This window comes from Anguilla rostrata, chromosome 13 (assembly GCF_018555375.3).
Source record: "Anguilla rostrata isolate EN2019 chromosome 13, ASM1855537v3, whole genome shotgun sequence".
Lineage (NCBI taxonomy): Eukaryota > Metazoa > Chordata > Actinopteri > Anguilliformes > Anguillidae > Anguilla > Anguilla rostrata.
This window is the reverse complement of record NC_057945.1, coordinates 8793063-8817639: the sequence shown is the minus strand read 5'-3', so window position 1 is coordinate 8817639 and position 24577 is coordinate 8793063. Positions and strand designations below refer to the sequence as shown.

At 44.0% G+C, this 24577-nt stretch overlaps 1 protein-coding gene across 6 annotated transcripts in view; it reads right to left on the bottom strand.

The window, feature by feature from the left end:
* Window positions 1-1191: 1191 nt before the first annotated feature.
* Window positions 1192-24577, bottom strand: part of slc12a5a (solute carrier family 12 member 5a) — a 173987-nt gene continuing 150601 nt past the window's right edge. For 2 of the 6 annotated variants that reach the window (XM_064305282.1, XM_064305286.1), the window contains 17 exons: window positions 23856-23954; window positions 23542-23599; window positions 22903-23077; window positions 21304-21422; window positions 20224-20322; window positions 19156-19275; window positions 18607-18711; window positions 18008-18176; window positions 16889-17084; window positions 15443-15612; window positions 13907-14038; window positions 12531-12638; window positions 11338-11463; window positions 10627-10844; window positions 9766-9780; window positions 9256-9389; window positions 1192-8936 (listed from right to left, as the gene is read on the bottom strand). In XM_064305282.1, the coding sequence (XP_064161352.1) occupies window positions 8845-8936; window positions 9256-9389; window positions 9766-9780; window positions 10627-10844; window positions 11338-11463; window positions 12531-12638; window positions 13907-14038; window positions 15443-15612; window positions 16889-17084; window positions 18008-18176; window positions 18607-18711; window positions 19156-19275; window positions 20224-20322; window positions 21304-21422; window positions 22903-23077; window positions 23542-23599; window positions 23856-23954 (2135 nt within the window). In that variant the 3' untranslated portion in view covers window positions 1192-8844. Of the gene's footprint in view, window positions 8937-9255; window positions 9390-9765; window positions 9781-10611; window positions 10845-11337; window positions 11464-12530; window positions 12639-13906; window positions 14039-15442; window positions 15613-16888; window positions 17085-18007; window positions 18177-18606; window positions 18712-19155; window positions 19276-20223; window positions 20323-21303; window positions 21423-22902; window positions 23078-23541; window positions 23600-23855; window positions 23955-24577 lie in introns of those variants that run through there. The other 4 variants (XR_010324927.1, XM_064305285.1, XM_064305284.1 and 1 more) reach the window with 4 other exon arrangements.

Below are 24577 nucleotides of genomic sequence, written 5' to 3'. Positions count from 1 at the left end.
TTTGAGCTCCTATATCTACAGGGTTTTCCAGGAAAAGACATTCCGTGATCAGATCATGTCCTAATTTATACAGGCTACTCTCACCAAATGCTATGGGGTAGGTCAGGTTTAGTTCAAGTTAACCTGAAAGATCATAGTTTCAGATCATAGGTAATTGATGTCTGGAGTGCCTCCAGGGTTTCTGGGCTCCATGAAAAAAATCTCACTCTGGGCCCCAACCACTTCATCTCTGCACAATTCCACTAAAAATGTTTAACTGGCCCCCCCATAAGACGCCCCTGACCCACACAAGCTTTCTCTGCTCCTCATATTTTGACTTAATGGATCTGGATAACTTGCCAATCCACTTTCTGGAATACCCCCCCAGTGCCAGCTGTTTTCACTGGGGTGTAAATAAACATAAAACAAGACCAGGTCAAAACCTAGTATATGGCTGGACTGGCCGACCAATGGTGTAACTTCATAACTAAGCCGACCAATGGTGTAATTTCATCACTCGGTGACTCAGTCACAGACATTTGCGTTTGTAGGGCTGGCCCCGCTGTTGCAGTCCAGCCAAAAACAATCCTTCCAGGCACTATTTAACCCAACTTAAATTCAATGGAAAGAAAAGGCTCACAATCACAGCTGTAATCAAATTATTTTAGTTTATTGCATTTTGTGCCGACAGATCTATAAAATGGTACAGGTACGCCAGAAGCCATAGATATATACGCATTTCAAATGTAAGATAAAACTATCTACTGTTTTTTTTTTCTTTTAATATGTGGTCAAACACAATAGATAATACATATTTCTTAATCTGGAAAATATTCACCTTACACTGACACAAAAAATAAACAGCTTAGCACTAATTTTATTATATTTGATTTATTTACAGACAACCGCTTCCCACCCTGGCCCCTGGCCCCTCCAACGGTGACAGGTGTACACAGAAGTACACAAGTGCACAGAACTGATAAACACAGGAATTCACACTACATGTCTACCAGAATACTTATACCTTGGGAAGGAGAACACAAAATTTAGAATGTAAAACACACACACACAGACACAATATCCATTGGTCTGCATCCATCCATTTCAAAGCGTTCATACAAAATTGGGCTACACATCTTCAGTGGGTTAGCCTAAACATAAAGACTAGGCCTACACCTTGGGCAGATTGAGTATTGCTTGCTCTTTTTGATGGATGCCCTGTTTTTTTTTTTTAAGGGAGGATTCTTTGGATAGGCCTGTCCATGTATGTACAGGGTGTCCTAGAACTACCATTAGCCCCCTGTCTTTTTTTAATAATCAAGAACATCGGTGGAGGCCACTGCACGGGGAGATGTAGAGCTGGTTTGAAAGATTCGTTGTTTGTAACATGATTGCCAGTTGTAGTGGCAGCTGGTCAAAATATCCACTAACACTGTTGTTTCACATCTACATGTTCAGCCTATACCCCCCCCCTTCCACCCCCACCCCCAAAGAAAAAAAAATGAAAAAATTTAGCACAGGACACCAGGGGGTCAAGGGATTCATGAGAAATCCTGCAGTTTAATTGGCTAATCGTGAACTCTCTAAACTCCCTACTCAATCATGTGATGTAAGTCAAATGAACACATAAGTGAAATGTTTAGTTCAACAGCAGCTCACGCCCACATGTAAACACTGAGGTCCGAGTGCGTGGGAAGTGGGAAGCGGGAAGCGGGCGTGGCGGAGTCCGGGTGCGGAACGGGCACGCGGCAGCGGATGGTGAACTGAGGGACATCGGAGACAGCCGAGCTTCGGCTCCGCTGTGGCCTGAACAGCCCCGCCGTGAAAGCAGCACTTGAATTCATACTGGAGTAGCAATACCGCTCACTGGGCCGCTCTACAGTCGGCCTTTAGAACCGGCGTCACATAAATAATGTCAAATACATACATTTAAAATATTCAAATTAAAGAAAAGCCAAGACATTTCTTTCTTTCAGGATTATCTCTTAATCTTTTTTTAGGGAGTTTAAAATGTGAAATGGATTACAGGTGCTGTCTTAAATGCAATGCAATCGTTGTCATGCGTATAACTTTTAGTTATCTAGACTGTTGGTAAAGCAGTTCTGTCCAATGCCCACGATAGCCAGTTTGCTCAGTTTTCTTATCCACACAACAGCCGAAACAAGCCAGGCACTCATCAGTTAATTCGTTTGTGTGATTTTTCTTACCGTGTCTGGTGGTTTTGTAGGCTATTAAACACAAATACACTGGGCCAGAGAAGCCATTTCTTTTTTCAACTTCTCAACTCATTTTACAAAATGATATATAGTGATGTTGATTTGTTTAGTTTCCCAAACCAAGAGAAATTGTGCGGTCATTCTCAGATAGAGCTTGGACAGATACCTGCAAACTTGTCGATTATGTAGGCAATGATGTGTGGAGCTTAGACAAAAAAAAAAGGCTGTGTAGCCTCTTTCTGTAAAATCGTATTTTCTCGAGTTTCTTTTGAGTAATGGGTAATCCCAAACTCTTGTTTTTTCCCTGAAAATCGCATAGGCATTTTTTTTAATCCAATAAAATAATTTCAACAAGGACAAGATAGTTTTGAAATTCAGTAAAATACTTTGGTAATTATTTTTATCCATCTATTTTATATGTCAAATGCAACTCATTGCATAATAACACAAATGATGAAACACCGTTAATTGCAATAATTTTTGTAACAATAAAGATAATAAAAGGATATGCCTGTAATTGATACGTTTATTGATACTAAGTTCTCACCGATTGACCAATTCAATAAATAAATAAAAAAACTGGAAAACATTTAGACCACTCATTGCTGCTCATCCAAAAAAATAAATAAATCTCAAAACAAAAAATAACACAAAATAAATACAGCTTGAATGACTAACACTGGATGCCAAGAGACACCATAATAGAACAAACTACTTCTACTTTTCCCAGGAACATGTGCATGCATTGAATTACACAACAAATCAGACCAGTGCTCAGCCAGAACTGCACCAACGACCTCTCCTCGTCTTAGCACAGAGCACAGGGAACCGTGGAGGGTTTGGACATGCCATGTAATCCTAGTGACCTTGCAGGGGACAGAAACCTTGCAAACTAAACAGATATATTTCTGAGCCCTTTTTTCATCCATTTTAAGAATGGGGATTACTCTGTTGTTTTTATTCCCCACTGCAGGTGGATAAAAGGATAATGGTGAACAAAATAACATGAAAGGGTGCAGAGGAGAATCATGGGGGCTTCTCTGCGACAGCTCTTTGATTCAGGTGGGGAGTGTCTGATAAAGCCAGCTGGGGGCGCCAGTGAGCGTGTTAGAGGGGGAGAGGTGGGACTGTGTTTGGGGGTTCCCTGCCCATTGTGCAGAGCCAGCTGAGCGCAGGTCAGAACTGGAAGCGCTTGTTTATATAGTCTTTGATCATTACTCAGCATTATACTGCAATCACATGTAAGCACAGTGCTAGAGAATCAGGACTTAAGAGGGGGTGGGGTGAGGGGCGTCATCTTACAGCTAACGCTACACAACTAACTGGGAGATACTAGAGCTCAGTAACAAGTACCAATACTTTTAATGTGCGCCAGAATATACAAAAAAAACTGTTGTCGTTACATGCCCAAAATATTGGATCGCAGGGTTATCATTAATAACATTTACAGTTAGTACAGAATCACTATATAAAATCATACAGTAATGCACAGATTTGATCTGTCCACACACGGCTCAAAATTTGAGCTGGCCAGAATGTTGCTGTTTGTGTACCAAGTGCCATGTGGCTGCAATACACACTTGCTCCACTGGGGGAGCCCACTAACCAAATAAGACATAGCTGTTTGCATTTTGTAGATGCAAGTCAGACATATTTTTTTAATGCAAACAGTTTATAATGTGTTATTTTCTTTATGTATGAATGCTATTAGAGTCCTGTATAAAGTGCTTTTCGGTATGTCTCAGCTATCAACACACAAAGATATATGATTCCTCTTCAGATAAAATCTTTACCACCTTTAAGACCTGTGCACAAACATTCCGAGATGTGTTTACTTTTACAAGTGTTAATCTTTCCACAAAACCAAATATATCTCATTCAGTGGAAAAAAAGGAACAGATTTCCCCCCCAAGCAAATAAAAAGAATATTGCACTTTTACAAAAAAAAAGAGACAAAAACATTATGATTTTCTAAGTGTTACTTCTACAGTAAAAAAAGAGTAACAAACAGTAAAGAGAAAGGTGAGAGGCCATGATATTCAACTGCTGTATAACATATGCTTGTTGACTGTGGTCATATATTATAGCCCACTCATTTGGAACCTTCACTGTCACAGTAATGAACATAAATTGACTTTAAAATATGATACAGTTATGATACAGGCTGATGATATAGTTAGTTAGCAACCGGTGCCATTTCTTGCATCCAAACATGGGGCAACCTTTCCGGAATCCTCTGTCAACTATCTACTGTTATCTATTGCATCGTCATAAAAATGTAACAGACACCTGACCATTACCTTTCTACCAAGTCGCTACTTCGTAAACGTAGCACCACACCGAAGACACAATTGAAAGAACCACTGCCACAAATACCATGCAGACATGGGTCATTATAAAACACAGTATAACTCACTGTTAAAACTTCGCTCACCAACAAAGTGAGCCCAGCCATAACCATAAGCAGCTCAGCCATTTCAGACACTGGTAGTTTTTGTTTAAAACTCGCTCATCTTATTTTCACACACAGGTGAGAGTACATCAGTCAGACTGGAAATCATTCAGCCAGATCAGTACCTCTCTTGTGGTGCATTCTCTCTGCTGCATTTTGCTTCATGCCTGATAGACATTTTGACTAGAGAAAGCAAATACAAGATACAGAAATCATCAGCATTTGGGTGTTCTTTTTCAGTGCCATGAGTTGGCACTCCACAGGGTGACAATGGCTACATTTACATGCACACTAATAATTCGATCTTAACCCATTTTAGGCAATACTCTGATTATGGAAGTTGTCACACGAAAGCCTCTATCTGATCATCTTAATCAGGGTAAGGTCACAACTCTAGCAAACATAACTCGATTAGGACACCTGGATTGTTTCTAAATCTTTAGATTTATTGGTGCATGTAAGTGTCTTGGATTTCTTTCAGCTTTTTACAACAGTGAACGTGAAAGGCCACCAGACACAGTGAACCCGATGTTGTTTGTACAATTCAAACATGGCGAACAGCAACACAGAGCGGTACGAGCAGCAGTGGTGCTGTTATCAATAAAACTAATCGTCTTTGGGCCGAGCGTTTCTTCATGCTCTATCAAATTTTTAGAGTGGGTTACTACTTCAGTTCCGCTGTCCGATTATTAAAAGAATCCATGTAAACCCAGGTATTGGAGAAATCATGTAAACATTTAAACTCTTTCCTTAAACTGAGCACTCTCAAAAATCTGGGTTTGGTGTGGATGTATATGTAGCCAATGTGTCAAACATCAAGATTAGGAAACATAACCAACTTATACCCTAGGGGGTTCCAGATTTGAATCCCACATGGGGCAATGTAGTGCAAGGGACCTATCCTGAATTTCAGTATATATCCAGTTATACAACTGTATAATATGTAAACTGTAAGCTGTGCAAGTCACCATAGAAAAGGGTTTCAATGAAGCAAATAACAAATGAAAGTGTAAGAGAAAGGAAATAAGTAAAGCGTTTGTATGGAGCATTAACTCCACTGACAATGGAAATGAACGGAATGATTTTCGATGTCCAGATCAGGCTAATCAGCCTCTTCTGTGCCTGATGGCTGAAATTGTTAAATCCAAACAAAGGTTCTCAGAATACCTTTGAGACTCAAAGCGTTGCCGAACGGCAATGACAGAAAAGTAATATTTGGCAGACGTTCTTAAACCGCTACAAGCACATCTGTGACTAGTGCTACAAAACCGAGCTGCATTTTTTCAAAGAGCAGCATTGCAGGACACCTCAGATGCGCTGTTAATTTGACACCAGCATTGCAGGACACTTCAAATGCGCTGTTAATTTGACACCTTTAATAATCTCTTATCAATGAAAATTTGAAGTTCCCATCCCATCTTATCCCATCCTTTAGTTTAGTTTCGCATTAAATTTTAACCTTCACTTGCCTGTAGTTAAATACTGGGCAGGATAACTTGAACGTGTTTCTTTGTTCAGGCTTCAAGAACTATCCCAAATGACCGCAGGCGTCATATTACTGTTACTAAACCTGCTCTTCTCTGATATGTATTTCTTGAGAATATACTCTTTTCTAATGAAAATCTTTTTCAAAGCATTTTTTTAAAATATAGTACAAATTACCTGTATATACTAGCAATATTCACAACTCAAAATATTTTAATTTTAGTTTCTTTTAAGCAACATCTCTTACAGATTTGCACAACAAAACAAAATATCATTACCTATAAACAAATGCATTTGTTCTCTTCTCTAATGTTAATTTAAATAATAATTAGTTGTAATTTATACTATTGTCTCGTTCTACCACAAGTGACAAAAAACAGTTCCTATGAGACTACAGATATTATAGGCTAATTTTCATTGGCTAGATAACAGAAGTTATATTCATTACATTTATGAAATTTATTTATATAAAATATCTGGATATAAAAATAAATAACACAATGTATGTAATGTCCAAATTTAAGGAATTGCACAACCCTTTCACAAATGCACGTCTTCACAATATACTATAAATTAAAAATGGTAATCAAAATAAATCAGTCATAGAATTGTCTGTGCCATTTTCAAAAAGAAAATATATTCTTATATTACAGAGGATTGAGATTTAACAGTAGACCGTGTTATACTGATAAAGAACATCTTATTGCACCTGTTACCACACAACGTGTCATCATTCCAGATTTGTTGCCGATACAAGAATTTGGCTTTGCTGATAATGTAGAATCAGTATTCCCCACAGAAGCCGATTCTACATTATCACCTAAAAATCTACATTTTGTTTCCTATCAAAAATATACTTTCTTTTAATATGGCACAATAGTCATGTGTTAATTTGGCAAATTCGACAGAAGAATACCAGGATGTTGTTTCTTTTGATAAAAATGAGGAATCATCCTAATTCTGTTATCTGCTCTCTTTCTGCAGAACTGTAGATAATGCAGTTTGATAGTTAAATTAAAGTTTTGGCAACAGTGTCTTTATTCACTATTCTTTTTTTTTGGGGGGGGGGGGTGTTGAATCACAGATGGGTTCCTGACAATTCATGTTCGGTGATTCAATTTGTAAAGCGTATCATTATTATTCACTCGTTACACAGTGCATGACCATTCAAGAATTTGTCATGGATCTTGTTAAGAATTACAATAGAAAGAGAAAGGAATGCAATCTTGCAGCGTTTAGATGAACCTGTGTGACGACGAGGAACATCTCTTTACTAGAAGCTGTTAGTCACAAAAAAGTACTACTCCGATATTTAATGAGGCATCTGAGTTTGTACACTATTTACAGTGATCCCCACCGGTTCGGGGAAGGTGTGTCTCACAACAGTGATGTCACAATAGCATGTCTCACAACAGTGATGTCACAATAGTTTCTCTCTCACTCTCCATTCTTGCTGCCAGAGGGCCTCGGGAAAGGCTTCTCACAGTGAAACAATGTGCCTGTCAGCCTCGTTCATTTTTGGCACTTCTCACAACTGTCAACGCAAGGGTCACACAGTCCCTTAATACAGCGTGTATGTGCATATGTGAGTGTGTATGTGTGTGCGTACGGAAGGGGTGGGGTAACAAAATAAAATGACAGAAGAACAAACATTTGAAGCAACCTGTTAGCAAAACTGGCATGAGTTTGTAACTCCGAACTAAAGCACTACGCTTGCATTAAAACACAGGGCCAACACAAGTCCACAGAGCCCTCCTCTGAACCTTGCAGATGCAGATAACCGTAACAGATCCTGACATATGCACGCCAGGGACAGTGGGGCACAAGCCCTCCCACAGCTTCCTCTGTCCCAGTGATGTCACTCTCCATGGCATGGCAGTAACCCTCTTTGTCTTGCTCATTAACACCGGCTGAGGGAGGAGATGGCGATTGTGGGAGTGGTACAGTCTCTGTCGTCAGCACGCAGAATGTCTCTCCTCAGCTGGTAGTCCAACACAACACTGCCATTTATGACTGCGACCGCACTCAGTATTTTCATTTTCACCAAGCACTCCCAAGTCTGTGTGTCCCCCACATCTTGTACGACTACAGCCCTGACAAAAACTGTCCCCCCTTTCAAATGAAGAAAAAGCCAGGACCCCCCACCTCCTTCTACACTGGCCTCGCCTTCACCAGAGCTACCACGTGAACAAATGAGTGTGGACAGCACAGACAGTGGGAGGAGCCAAGGGCATCCAGGATTTGTGTGGAACGGTGAAGGTGTTTGCTTAGGACAGAATCCTGACTGCTGGAACGCCTGCTAATCCCCGCTGGTATGTCCTCAGCCAGGATGCATAACCAGCAAGCAGGCAAACAGGCAAGCCAAGCCCTCATCATCTCAACCAGGTATATGCCACTCACTTTTGAGATGGGTCCAACACCGGAGCTGACTGGTACTTTTGCCAGTGTACAAAGAGACACATCTGGGCATTTCGGGAAAAAAATGAACATTAAAAACAGGTGAAAATGATGCTGGTTTGCACATCTGGGGTGATGGGGTGTCTCCTGGGAGGATGTAGAATAAAGCAGTTTGAGACGAGGGCACTGTGATGGGGCTATTGCTTGGATGTGAGGGAGGGGTGCATTCTGGGTAAAGGTGATGGGAGGGGTCAGTCCGTGAAGAGGTGGGAGCGAGGAGGGAGGAGTTGAAATGGGGAGAAATGGGTGGGGTCCTCAGGAGTAGATGGTGATGACCTCACGACCCCCGCCACGCACGAGGAGGACACGGTTTAGACCCTCTGTCAGAACCTCCAGGAACTCCATATCTGAGAGAGACTGAGTCAAGGAACAAAACACACATACAGCATACACACACGTATACTCACGCACACACATACACAGCATACACACACACGCACAGCATACACATACAGCATACACACACACACACACAGCATACACATACAGCATACACACACACGCACAGCATACACATACAGCATACACACACACACACAGCATACACATACAGCATACACACACACACACAGCATACACATACAGCATACACACACACACACAGCATACATGCAGCACGAACAAAATGCTAGCGGTCCTTCACAATGTGCATCATGGGGAGGATACAGTTCTCGTCACCTGTCCTGTTCTTGGGTGGTCCGGGCATGTTGAGGAGAACCAGCCTGGCATCCTGGGACTTCTTCAAAATGACTCCATTCAGCCTTAGCGCAGTGTGCATGCGCCTCACATTTGACTGGTTGCTGGGCAGAAAGAGGGGTCGCCAGGAAACAGCTTATGTCATTATTATGTAATTAAGTACCGGCCGCATGTGATAATATACAGCGCGAAAATGTGCCAAAACACAGGTCACTATTTAAAAGCTAAAGCTACTATACAATCTGCGCACAATCTGTGGTTTCTCTTCAAACTGAGTTTAATTTGGTACTCAGAGATATTGATTCAATCCAGGCCTTTGTATTTTAAGCCACACCTTGAGCTTATTTGCTTTCTAACTACATACCCTAAACCACAGAGCAGGTACACTCTGTGGCCTACTGACCACACACCCTAACCACAGATTGTGTGCACTCTGGCAGAAGGGGTTGTTGCTGTGAAGGCTCCTGAATAAATACTCACAGGTTCTCCCATTCCCTGAAGCATGGCAAGGGGAAAAAAACAAGGTCAAAACATGGAGAAGACTATCCTTTATCCACACTGACAGATATTAGCTACACTGATGGTCAAGAAGCGAGCAGAGCCATTGTTATAGAGTGAGATGGAGTGTTGATAATCAGTGTAACGATTCCCAGCGAGTAGGCGATCCTTCATAATGTACATCTACTATGATGGGGTGTCTCTTTTCTGTGCAAGTGAGAGTATGTGACATCATGATGCTGTACCTGGTCGATAAATATAGAAATTAGCATTTAAAATGGGATTACAATGCCCTATCTCCTCAGGTAGCAAGTTCAGGTTATCTGGCATTTTTGAAGAAAGGTGATGAACATGACAGAGACAGGAAGTGAGAACAATCACGTCTTTAAAGAACAGGAAGGGCAGCCGGAACCATACGTTAAGATCCACAGCACAGTGAGAAGGGTGCACGAACATATACAAATAGCACAGCTAGTGAAGTGGACCTGTATCCCAGATGAATATCAAAGTGCACTTTACAGGCTACTGTAGCTACTGCAGTGTGGCTCAGAACCAATCATTATGCACAAAACCACAACTTTAAGAAGTGATTTATAATCCCATACAAGAGTGGTTAATATGAGAACAAATTAGAAGAGTTTATGAACTCATTTTCATGAGACCTGAACAGTGATGTTCTCAAAATATTAGCAAGCATGAACCACTGGCAAGATTAAAAACAAAAAGTTCAAATCTCATTCAGATTCTTCACAGTCCATGCATAAAAATAAAAGTTCTTGAAAAACTCTCACGCTGCTGTGGCAGAGTGATCTGAGCATGCTCAGACACAAGCGGGCGACTCACGGCTTCATGTTGAAGATATCCTTGATGCCCTCTGGTGTGGAGGCGCCAGGAGGCTTGCCCTTGCCCTTGTCCCCCTCAAACTTTTCGGTCCAGGTCATCTGCACTTTGCCCCCTGGGGTCTGTGCCCCCTCGACGGGGGACTGGGGGCTGGTGGGGGTGGGGGTGGCGTTCTTCTCGAGGATCAGCTGCACCTGTTGGGGGTGGGAGACATTCACAGGCTGAGAGTGCAAGCACAGCAGAGCACGTTGGGTAAAGGGGGGGGGGAAGAAAGAGCCGTTAGATAGACCGCACCCCTCCCTGGTGAGGCACACAGACCAGCAGATTCCAGGGGGGGAGGGAAATGCTGATTATTATTATTTTTTTGGGGGGAAGGGTAACAGTAATAGGAAGTTGAGGGTGGGAGTACTAGGGGTGGTGGTTTTTATTGTTTTTATATTTATGTTTTATATATTTGTTTTATTGTGTGTGATGCTCAAACCTGAGGTCGTTTTTGTTGTTTTAAAGAAATATAACAAGTTACATGTTCCCACCATTGAACTTCTGCTTGCTTTCATCAGCATTACGCATTATTCTCACAAAGAACACTGCAGTGTACACAGCATGGAGGAGAAAGAGGGACTAGAGAAGGAAAGATTTGATACAGTCAGGTGTCCAGGGCAGGAGGAGGAGAGTGTGGGGTGTGTCAGAGCAGGAGGCGGGGCCGGGCAGTACCTCCTCCTCGGGCTTCTCCTCCTCGCTGACCCCCGGCTGCTCCTCGGGCACGCTCAGCTGAGCGCCAGAGGCGCCCTGATTCTTGCGGCGAATGGACCCGCGGGAGACATCAGTGATGCTCTGGATCTGTCCGTCACAGCAGGAGGGAGGAGCATGCATTACACACACACTGCCTCTTTAAAGCAGAGTTTCGGAAACTCACATCTTAAAGCTTCTCCTGGGTTTATGGATTTAAAAAAATATTACTTCAGTTTTAGTCAATGTTTTTGATTGGCTCAGATAGTTTTTGTGTGTGGGAAGGATATTTTCTTATATGAAGCAAGATACAATGACTTGCTTCAGCTATAACTCTGAAGCAGCAACATTGTGCCCGCAGAGGTTGTACATGTGTACATTGCCTGGTAAATTTCTTAAAACATATTTAATCTCATCTTCTGCAAACTGAGACTTGGCTGTACTCTAGGAAAGAAGTGGCATGGCTTAAGTTAGCTGGACAACTGCACTTGTAAGTAAAACCCAGAACCCTTCCTGGAATATGGACTGAAGTAAAAAGAGCTGTTCCAGGCTTTACCCAGTGTAGTTATCCAGCTAACTCAGTAATCCTGCTTCATGAAATACGCCCCTGGTTTATTTTATTATATAATCAAAATAATGCAATTTATCCAACCATCCATTATCTATACCCACTTATCCTGGGTCGCAGGGGGTGTTGGAGCCTACCCCAGCATGCATTGGGTAACAGGCAGGAATACACCCTGGGCAGGCCGCCAATCTATCGCAGGGTACACGCACCATTCACTTGCACACTCATACCTATGGGCAATTTAGAGTCTCCAATTAGCCTGCCTGCATGTCTTTGGACTGCGGGAGGAAACCAGAGTACTCGGAGGAGACCCACACGGACACGGGGAGAACATGCTCCACAAACAGAAGGGCCCAGGCCAGATTTTTTCAATTTGGCTTAAGACCGTGGAGACTTCCCATATCAAAGTCTGGGAACTACTATCTTAACGTTTTACCTCACAGAAGAGAAAAGTAATGATTTCAGTAATTTCTGAGATTGTTAATTCTTTTCACACAGGACCAAAAAGGAGTAAATTCCTTTTCACACAGAACCAAAAAGGAGTAAATTCCTTTTCACTGAGGATCAGACACAAGAGTGCTGAAAAGCGGATTACTTCTGCCTTTCTTACCTCTCGCTCACGCTCGTTCTTCGTTAGATTAATCTGTTTGAGGATCTGTGATCGTTGCTCCATCACTAGGGTCTTCTCGTAAGTGTAGGCAGAGATATCGCTGTCATGCTAGAATTGGATAATACATACAAAAGTGGTTACCAGACAGTTACTTGCAGAGGAAAAATAATGCTAAGTGCATATATTTCAGTAAAATAAAGTAGAAGGTTTACATCGGGAAGCCTGCTAAGTTATTGGATGACGTGGCTTTGCGACTCTGCACTGCACTCTTTCACACACAGACACGGTCTGGCACCATAGACGGAAGTACAGTGAGTGTGTGAGAATCACGGCGGCGAAAACGATCGAGATGAGCCCGTTACGTGGCACGTCTGAGCCGTGCGATCCCACAATGCTTTGCTTCTGCTGATGAGCGTCTCAGACCACGAGCTCATCAGTCCCGCTGATTATTCTCCTTCAGACAGACTAGGGTAAGTGCTCCCTCATTGATTATTATGGCACTCACAGCCTGGTATGGTGCCCCACATGGTGACACTTAGAGTGTCTGTACTTCAGGATGGCTCCCCCTAGCTGCCTGGCTGGGCATTGCAACTGAAAAAGCTTTTTTGCTCTTCAACCTTTCCAAATTCAACTTTTCAGAATCAGCTTTAACTCAGCTCAGGTCCGATCTTCATAACCAAGAGCAGCGTGTATCAGTAATGCTAAATCCTTATTCAGGAAAAGTAACATGGTGTGGAAGATTAAACTGAGCTTAAAGACTGTTCTTACTGTAATGGTTTACTGTCGTAAGGGCTAAATTCCTGCTATACAATGGTGAACATATCAAGGTACTCTGGCCAGCAAAAACAATAACAGACTAAAAGTTTTCATCTGCTCGGGGTGTATTTTAGAAAGAAGAAGAGCTGCCTGTCTTGAAAAAAATAAATCCAGTTGTGACTAAATTGAAATGGAAATGCTTTACAACCATGCACTAAAATATTGGATAGAAAACAAGCATGACTTGATGATCACTGCCACCTTTTGAAAAAAAAAAAATATATGCTAAGATTTTGTAAAACTCCATTATGCTAAATATTTAGTAAAACATCTTTTGGTCAGTCTGTCTTTTCTTTCAAGGGGGATAATATCTGAAATGCAGGTCCTCTACACATGACAGTGGAACATGTTTTCCAAAGCCACACTAAAGGAATTTAGTTGACTTTTCTATTTTAGTGAAATTATAAAAATGCTATGTAATTGTTGTAATTGTCTACCAGATGCTGTTTACCATTTGTAGTACTTTTTTTCATGTTCTGCCATATGGTTGCGTGTGAGCTAAATTCAGCTGTAACATTTACGAACAGAGGAATGTTTTTCACGATCTCAGGCGGCCTCACCATCTCCACCACCTCCACCGCGGCATCGATGCGCAGATGGTACAGGAAAGTGGTCAGGTCCTTCTTCATCTGGATGCTGTTGTCATCCATCTGGGCCACGGTGAAGATGCGCATCTTGCATTTCCTCCACACCTGTCAAGGAGTGGACACCTGTGACTCCCGTTCCCAGGCTACCCACTCATCCACGCACACACACGTACACACACTCAGGCACGCGCACAACGAGCACACACACACACACACACACACACGGCTTTGTGAACAGGCCATTGTGGAGGTCTGCATCCTGACCCGAATTCAACAGGGCCTGCATGTATGCTCAGATCCGGTTGAGCATTGGGCCTATTTTTAGCTCTGTGTCATCGGGTCAGTTCAGGTAGGGGCCCACCGCCAACTCGGAAGTTCACAAATAGTAGTGTAGCAACACTTCTGTCTAACAACGATTGACAAGAATAGCTTTTGTACTGTACTCATGTAGTCTGCTCAACTAGGAAATTAAAACAGCCATATTTGACAGCACAGGAGCAATAAACTTATTGTTAATGTAACGTTTAACAGAAGGAAAAATTACAATAAATCTATCCGTTTTGATTAACAGCATCAATATAAATTATTCATCTGTTTTACAAACGTACTTTATGTAAAAACGGAAAGAGTATTTGCTCCTGTTTTGTCTGTTGCAGAGGTACAAGCAACAAACGTAATGTCAAGTTGAACAGAAGAAAAAACATGTTTAAAGATAAGCCTGAAAGCAATTTGTGCAGCCTTTGGTTTTGGGGCGTAGCTTCTGATGTCTCTGTTTCTTCGGTGTGCTTTGTTCTGTCTCTGTGTTTGGGGTATATCTCATCCTGTCTCTTGTTTTGGGTGTATCTTGGCCTGTTCCTGATTTTAGGGTGTACCTCGTCCTGTCTCTGGTTTTGGGGTATAGCTCATGCCATCTCTGGTTTTGGGGTGTACCTCCCTCTGTCTCTGGTTTTGGGGTGTACCTCCCTCTGTCTCTGGTTTTGGGGTGTACCTCGCCCTGTCTCTGGTTTTGGGGTGTACCTCCCCCTGTCTCTGGTTTTGGGGTGTACCTCGCCCTGTCTCTGGTTTTGGGGTGTACCTCGCCCTGTCTCTGGTTTTGGGGTGTACCTCTCCCTGTCTCTGTTTTTGGGGTGTACCTCCCTCTGTCTCTGGTTTTGGGGTATACCTCATGCTGTCTCTGTTTTTGGGGTATACCTCTCCCTGTCTCTGTTTTTGGGGTATACCTCTCCCTGTCTCTGTTTTTGGGGTATACCTCCCTCTGTCTCTGGTTTTGGGGTGTACCTCCCTCTGTCTCTGGTTTTGGGGTGTACCTCGCCCTGTCTCTGGTTTTGGGGCGTACCTCGCCCTGTCTCTGGTTTTGGGGTGTACCTCTCCCTGTCTCTGTGTTTGGGGTATATCTCATCCTGTCTCTTGTTTTGGATGTACCTTGGCCTGTCCCTGATTTTGGGGTGTACCTCGCCCTGTCTCTGGTTTTGGGGCGTACCTCGCCCTGTCTCTGGTTTTGGGGCGTACCTTGTGTTGACGTAGAAGGAAGGGCAGCAGCATGAGCATTCCTCCGTCGTGGACGATCCACCAGACGTCGATGTGTCCCTCGGAGAAGCGCTCGCCGTTGGACGGGTAGGCCGCGATGTTCTTGGGCACCAGGAGGGCCAGGTGTGCAGACGTGGTCTCTCTCACCAGCTCTGCAGAGGACGAGTGGGTGAGAACCCAAGTGAGGGGTACACGCTCTTCCCAAACACCCCCTCTCCTCGAATCGCTGATAACGGTGAATTCCCAAGAAGAACAAAAATGCTTCCCGATCACTGACTCACTAAAAAAATCACTCACTTTATTTTATTTTGTGCTTTTTTCTCTCCAATTTTGAATGCACCATCATACTTTATATCAGCACACATTGCCACAATCTCTGCTGTAGATTTGGGGACTGCAAACGTGTGCACAGTGTAGCACAGTGGGTAAGGAACTGGGCTTATAACCGAAAGGTCGCAGGTTCGATTCCCGGGTAGGGCACTGCCGTTGTACCCTTGAGCAAGGTACTCAACCGAAATTGCTTCAGTATATATCCAGCTGTATAAAATGGATACAATGTAAAATGCTATGTAAAAGTTGTGTAAGTCGCTCTGGATAAGAGCGTCTGCTAAATGCCTGTAATGTAATGTAATGCTCTCCTCCAAAGCGTGTGATGCTAGCCGCTGTCTCTTGCCACATGCACAGGCATTCTGTAGTCAGAGGGAGACACTTCTGGCGCAGCTCAACAGGTGGACTTCCGGGCCCCCGATCGACCAGCGGGTGTCGCCGGTGCACAGTGAAACTCCGCAATCGCACATCTGAAACCCTCCCGTCCCTGGGCGACGCGAGGGCCAGCTGCTCGTTGCCCTGCAGGGCTTGCTGACCTCAATTGGCGCTGCCACAGGCCACTACTCAACACCACGCTCTCTTAATGAAATATATCTGAGAAAAACCTTTTCGCTCAACAGACTTCACAACCAACTACCACAAAAAAGGCAGTGTCACAATGAAAGAAAGCAAGTATCCATGCTCGGAAAATAGGCAGCTTTCATTAATTACATACACGAGAGAGTTATGAATACCCTAAAAGTCCTTTAGCATTCTGGCCTTGCTGCCAGTTTGTAGCACATAAAGGCATGAAGACAGGAGAGACATCCAGTAATACATAGGTTGTATTCTAATTTAGGTTAGCAAGAGGCATAAGCATTTGAATGGACATAATCAGGTCAATTAAGAATTATACTGACACGCATTTCAAGTAGATGACAAGGGGCAGAGACTACACAAGGATCGCTGAATAGACCTAAACAAGGCAGAAATGTCAACGCTCTCCTTAACCATACTTAATCGACGAATTAATGAAAGTATTAGGTCAGCAGTCTTTCATTTAACCCCGCTGCCCTCCCATTGGTCCCCCCCTGTCAGGTGACACGGCCCCGCCTCTCTCACCAATGAAGTTCCTCCAGGCGTGGTGGCCCTCGGGCTGCTTCCAGTCACGGGGCCAGCTGACCAGCACGGTGTTGTGCTGGAGGCCGCCCAGCCCCCCGGCCTGGATCAGGTGGGAGGTGGCGTCCCGCAGGTTGGAGGAGATCACCACCTGGCTGAAGCCCTTCACCTTCTCCGTCTCCATGGCCTTCCGCACGGACTGAGGACGCGCGGGAGAGAGAGGAACGCGGTAACCTCGACGGGCAGAGGTGGGTGGGCTCCAGGCGCCCAAGCACCCGCCCCCTTTTGCTAAATGTGCCCCTTTGATTTTTTGGGGGTTTTTTCCTTTATTTGACAGAACAGTGTAGAGAGACAGGAAGAATCAGGAGGAGAGAGAGGGAGAGACGCGCGACAAAAGGTCGGCGGTCGGATTCGAGCCGCCGACGTCGCGGCTATCATTGAGGTTGCTATGTGGTTAGCGCTCTACGGGCTGCGCCACTAGAGGCCCCCGTGCCCCTTTGATTTGATAAAAAGAAAATATATTCTGCGCAGTAACTGGGTGTTGTAAAACAGCTTCTCTAGATTGATGTGCCCTTTTCTCACTTTGAGCATCTGCCCCCTGAAAAGGTCTCTGCATGGCCCTGAACCTCAGCCTGTTGAACTGGACCGGTTCACTCTACAACAGATCCATGTACCTCCATCTGCTCATGTCAGCATTGTCATGCCCTGCTCAACCCATTTTATTTTCTGTCTGATACTTTACACCAGGCTGGCCGGTGGAGGATGGGCTCCCCCTCTATAGCCAGGTTCCTCTCCAGATTTCTTCCCATTGGGGAGTTTTTTCTCGCTACAGTTTGAGGGTTTTCTCCTCACTGGGAATTTTCTTTTTACCTTAAGTACCTGCTATTTAGGGGTTCAGGCTAGGTGTTTGCTCTTTTTGCTGTATGTCTTGCCTTGCTACTCTGTAAAGTGTCTTTGTGACAGTTTTCTATTAAAAAAGAGCTGTACACATAAAATTGAACTGAATTGAATTTAATGTCAGACAAGCTGTTTTGCATGGTTTGTATAACTGTAAAAGTGTGTGACCCTGACGGTCCGCCTGCAAAAACAGCTGCATGGTTAACCATAGGGTTAGCGTCTTACCTGCTCTGCGCGTTGGGACTGGGGGTAATTTTCCAGAAGGGTTCCCTCCAGTGCTGCTCCCACGATGGTCAGGCCCTTCCCTGCCTTCAGCTGATTGGTCAGGGACAGGAGGCGGGGCTGCTCCACATTTTGCTCCGCGTCTACGCTGACCAACACCAGCAGCTGCGGCCTGGTGGACAGAAGGTTTGTGAGTGGGGTATTAGTGGAGTGGATGGAGACCAGGGAATAGCACACCTGCTGTGATAATTAACAGGCATTCTACTGAAATGTGTGTGTGTGACAGTTACTTCATGCGACTGTGTGCGCGTGTGTGCATGTGTTTGTGTGTGTGTACAGTATGTGTGTGCGATGTGTGTGAGAGCATGTACGTGTGTAGTGTGTGTATGTATATGTGTATGCGTGCGTGTATGTGTGTGTGTGTGCATGTTAATGTGTGTGTATGTGTGTGTGTGCATGTGCGTGAGTGTGTTTCTGTTTGTGTGTGTTTGGGTGTGTATGTGTGAGCGTGGTGTGGGGTGCATGTGCGTGTGGTGTGTGTGTTAATGTAAGTGTGGAGTGTGTGTGTTTATATGTACATGCATGCATGTGCTTGTACTTGCCTCCAGTTCTTGGTGTGAGGCGGTCCCTCCTCGAGCCTCATGAGGGCGAATCGCGCGGCGCTGAGGGACAGACCCCGGATTCCGTCTCCCCACTCCTTCTCCGCCCTGTCACACACACACACACACACGCACACACGTCAACGACAGTGTTAACAGTTAAAACTGCTGGGTTCAGAAAATTAAACATCAGCTTTAGTTTTCCAATAGCGTGAAACCTAAACAGCATTACTCCCACTGACTCCCCTAAGTCACAGCTTAATTCACAGGTGACATGATGGAAGCTTCATGCAGTCCTCAGATTGCAGTAGTCCAGGGCTGCTCAACCCTGTTCTTGGAGATCTACTGTCCTACAGGTTTTCACTCCCTAACAAAACACACCTCACTTAACAGCTAGAGATCTAGTTGAGCTGAATTGGTTGAATTGAAGAACTTGAACTGTAGATCTCCAGGAACTGGGTGGGGCAGCCCTGCAGTGGACACCGTGGATTCAGAGAGGTCACCTACCCAGACCTGTTGACCTGTCCATCTCAGAGGTCAGCAGTCACTCACCCGCGGAACTCGATGTACTTGTAGATGCAGCTGGCTATCACCATGGCGACAATGGCGTAGTACCAGGAGCAGATGAACATGAGGGAGAGGCACAAGCTCATTCCCAGGAAGGACAGGGTCCTGTAGACGGGCAGGAACATGTATGACGCATACGGTAACTCACAGTGAAAATTACTGTACCTCCTCTTCACTGTACTCATTTATAGCCTATATGCCCCGCTCTTGTCAAATTACCAAGGTTAAAACACCGGGCTAAGACAGCGGCGTTGTATGCTCGAGGGAGGTACTTTACCAGAACTGCTTCTTTAATCAATCTTCACAGATGGATAATATGTTAAAGTGTATGGTACATATGCTAACAGATTAGAGTGTCCTCTAAGCAGATGAGTAATGTAGTATGCTGCAGTGGTTCAGTTTCAATTATCCCCGTGACTGATTGCTTGCTGTCAGGGCAACTGGACCGAATGGAACAGGAGGAAGGAGGACCATTTACTTCACAGCAGACATTTTATCCAGAGCAACATACAGTATCTGAATTCATATTTTTTCAGCATCTGTGGTCCCCAGTTTTCACCCACGAGTACCTTTGCGTTCTTAGAGCAATGCTCTACCAACTGAGCCATAGGACTAGTTCTACGATGATTATGATGCAATGATGTAGTAACCATGTGACCTGGATTTATAAGTTGAAAATTAGATTTATATCCATAAGATATCTTTGCAATATACTCTGCAATCTATAATATGCACTCTAATGCAGGATCTGTCAATTTATCACGCTAGTTTAAAGATTGTACGCTATGTACAGACACAGTTTGTGGATAAGTTCTGCTGAAAGAGTGATACAAGATATGCGGTTCCAAATAGGACACGTGGGCATGTCGGAAATGAAGCCTGCTTCATAAAAGTGAAAAATCTGTGAGTATATTGCCTAACAAAAATTGCCAATACACTGCACAGAACACTACTCTCAGAGTATGAAGTGTCTAAATCCACTGCTTGGTAATAATACAATGATTCACTTATGACTCATCGTCTCTGATTCCTGTGATTGGCTGTTGAACTCACCAATGGTAGAATTTGAATCGGGGCCTCCAGTTGGGGGTGCGGAGCAGAGTCTGCAGGGCGCAGGCCAAGTTGACAAACATGTAGCACATCAGAAAGAACCTGAGGTGGAGAAAGCGAGAGCTGTGCTTTGGCGAAAATCCAACGTGCTGGAGACACACACGCCATAACTGCCAACGTGGCTGCTTGCTTCACCCCCACTATAAATGACTAGGAAAGTTGCATTGTTATTTGTTTTATTTTGTGTTCACCAAATAGTTGCTAATGCTACCACGTACCGACTACATAGCTGGCAATGCTATATTTTATGCTAGCCTACTAATACTATACTAACATTTACTCAGCTAATGTAGTGTCAGTCTGACAGCTGAGTGTTTGAATATTTTTTCTTCCCGCTGAGGAGCTTTTTAACATCTTTGTTTTCTAGGAGGGATTCATTTACCGTTTTCCTGTTTTCCTGTGAACTTGTCTTTATAGAAAGCCCTATACAAATAAAATCGAATTTAAATTATAATTAACTAATGAGAAAAATAAGTGAAATTACTACATGCCAGTTCACTGCGCTTTATTAGATTGGACTCATCCTTAAAAAGTGGTGACATGCCGTACACACTAACGGGAGGCATCACTGCAGGTGGACTGCCTCCGGTCAAATATTGCTATGTATGTTACTACATTTCATGATGTACATCCACCGAGGTTGGTGTTTATTAGGAGAGGACACAACATCATCAGTGTTCACGGGCACTCCGTGCGGCTCTAAGGGATGGCCTGGAGGCATACACATTTAAGATGAAATCTATGCGATTTACGTGACAACATACAAAAGAGAGAACGTAGTTTACTGTACAGTTTTCTATAAAAATTCCAGAGAGATAAATCTCAATGGCATCTTATGGAGAAAGGAAATGTGGTTCTGGATGTGGTTCAGAGCTTGAGTAACTGTGAGCAAGTAGATTCTTGGAAAAAGGAAATAGGTTAGCGTATGAGTTACGGTCACCACTATCCACCTGTCCCACAGCATTGTGAAAAGGGAATATGTTACACTGTGATTGAGAGGCATGCTTTGCGGGATGCGCTCACATGGAGAGGATGGGAGCGACTGCATCTAGGGAAGCTATGAGGATCCCAATCTCACAGATGCATGCAGTGAGCAGCAGGGCCCAGGTTGGCTCCCCATTGGCCTTACCATGGCCAAACACCTGCAAACAGAACAAAGAGATTACACTGGGTACGTGCCAAGCAGGGCAAAGAGATTACACTGAGCATGTGCCAAGCAGGACAGAGAGATTACACAGAGCATGTGCCGAGCAGGACAGAGAGATTACACCGGGCATGTGCCAAGCAAGGGCAGAGAGATTACACTGAGCATGTGCCAAGCAGGGCAGAGAGATCACACTGAGCATGTCCCAAGCAGAACAAAGAGATTATACTGAGCACGTGCCAAGCAGGACAGGGAGATTACACTGAGCATGTGCCACAGAACAGAGATTACACTGAGCATGTGCCACAGAACAGAGATTACACTGATCATGTGCCACAGAACAGAGAGATTACACTGAGCATGTGCCACAGAATAGAGATTACACTGAGCATGTGCCACAGAACAGAGATTACACTGATCATGTGCCACAGAACAGAGATTACACTGAGCATGTGCCAAGCAGGACAGCGAGATTTCACTGAGCATGTGCCACAGAATAGAGAGATTAGACTGAGCATGTGCCACAGAACAGAGAGATTACACTGAGCATGTGCCACAGAACAGAGAGATTACACTGATCATGTGCCACGAAAAACAGGGTTATTGTGCAAAACAATCTGCTGCAGTGCTCTCTCTCTCCCCTCCAACCACCCCCCGCCTCCTCCCCTCCCCGCCTCCCCCTCCCTTCCACCTCAGGTCACTTTGGGCCTTCAATACAGGGTCATAAATCATCACAACACCCTGGGGACAGGCAGCTTAAACCATTACTTCTGGGTTTCACTGAGCGGAGAGACAGCCCTGGTGTATGCTGTGTGTGTGTGTGTGTGTGTGTGTGCGCGCGTGCATGTGTGTGTGTAACTGTGTACCTGTGTGTTTGTATCGGCATGTGCATATATGTATGTACGTCCCTGTGTGTGTGTGTGTGTTTGTCTTGGTATGTTTATGTATTTGTCTTTGTATGTGTTCCTGTGTGTGTGTGTGTTTGTATAGGTATGTCTATGTATATCTGTTTGTGTACACGTTCCTCTGTGTGTGTGTGGTGTGTATGTGTGAGTTTGTATACATATGTTTATGTATATCTATGTGTTCCTATTTGTGTGGTGTGAGTGCATGTGTGTGTTTATATAGGTATGCCCAAGTATATGTGTTTGTATGTGCTCCTGTGTGGGTTTGTGTGTGTTTGTATAGGTATGTTTGTATTATTTTCAGTTTGTATGTGTTAGTGTGTTCATGTTCGTGTTCAGCGTGTTTTTTTCTGGTGTGCAGGTGATTGTTCATGTACAGTGGGGCTCAAATTTCAGTGATCTTCTGTCAACTGAGGTGAACTGCTGAGTGATGAGCTCAGAGGCAGACAGACCAATCAGATGCACTGACCCTGAGGAAGGGCATGAGGCTGGAGTCGGACAAACCAATCAGACGCACTGACCCTGAGAACGGGCATGAGGTCAGACACCAATTAACCTATAAGATCCACTGACCCTGAGGAAGGGCACAATGCCATCACGGGAGATGGCCTGCAGCAGACGTGGTGCCCCCGTCAAACTCTGCAGCCCCGCCCCACAGGTGGAGAAGAAGGAGCCAATCACGATCACCCATGGAGAAGGCCACGCCAATGTGCCAATCACCAGGTTCCCATTGACTGCCTCTCCAAACCTGAAGGAAGCAGCAAGCATAAAAGAGTATTTCTAAAACTCGTGGCGAAAACATGAATTCGGTATTTGAAAGAATACAGTTGCAAGAAAAAGTTTGTGAACCATTTGGAATTACCTGGATTGCTGCATTATTTACTCATCAGATGTGGTCTGATCTTCATTTAAGTCACAATTATAGACAAACACAACTTGATCATGGGTTACATGAACAGATGTTTTTTGAGAAGAGCAGGCTGTGTAAGTGACCAATCTGTGTGTGTTTTGCATAAATCCAAGTAATTCTAAAGTGTTCACAAACTTTTTCTTGCGACTCTATATAAATAGCAGTTTACTACACATTTGTCTCAGAGAACTGAAGTTTGATCTAACCCAATTTCTGTGCTACGTTTTCTGAGACATCACGAAAAGGTAGAAGAGAAGAGAAGCCACAACAAAGGAATGAGAGAAGCATAGTGCACATCTTACTTGTCCCTCAGCACCACACCCTCGATACAAGCCCCAAACAGGAACACACTAGACATGTCTAAGGAGCACAGTCAAGGAAAACGGTAACTACTGCTTGATAGATAAACAGACAGGCAGACAGACAGACAGACAGATAGATAGATACACACATTAATAATCAGAAAGGTACTTTACTTCCCTGAAATGGGAAAGCAGGCTGGGCTGTAGCTCCTCCTTGATTGGTAAGTATGTAAGTATACAAGGACCCACTACTGCTGCACTGCTCCAGAGAGGAGAGAGCGTCCTTTGGGCCTGAGTGTGCCGGTAAAGGATACAGACCAGGGAGGTGGTGGTGATGGCCATGATGGTGCCGATGGGGATGGACTTCTGTGCATCCCGTAGATCTCCAGATCGGTTAGAGCCAGCCATGATCCCTGCAAAAGAAAAAACAAAAAGAAAGGAAATAAACAAAGGAAATAAAAAATTTACATGAACTGAACCCTGAAGAAAGTCCTCTGTGGCTGAGAGGACTGGGTTAACAGGCTTGAGTCATCTTGGCACAGGCTATTTTCCTGTGAGTTTGCATTACCGTAATGAGATAAACAAAATATCCGCTGGGACGTGACGGCAGGTCATTTAAAGTTTAAGGTGCCGGGACCAGACAGATGATTTAGCTGCTGATATTGAGCTGAACTCCTGGAGGGGGGGAAAGGGGATTGAAGATAAGGTTGTTAAAGGTATCAGGGGAGCTTTGCCCTGGAGGGAGGAATTAATAATAAAATTAGCGCTTTTTTCGAAGCTTGTTTGCAGTGTTATTGGTAAAAAAAACCATATGAATAAATTTAGCTGTATCTGAGGGAAATTCAGATTACTACATTGAGAAAATAATATGTTTGTCTGCTTCTGTGTTATATGTGCATACATGTGTGTGTGTATGTGTGTGTTATAGTATGAGTGTACAGCACGTATGTATTACAATGTGATTGTACAGCACATGTATGTATATATTACAGTTGTTAGGACAGGACTATGAACTACACTTTTACTTTTTTTTTTT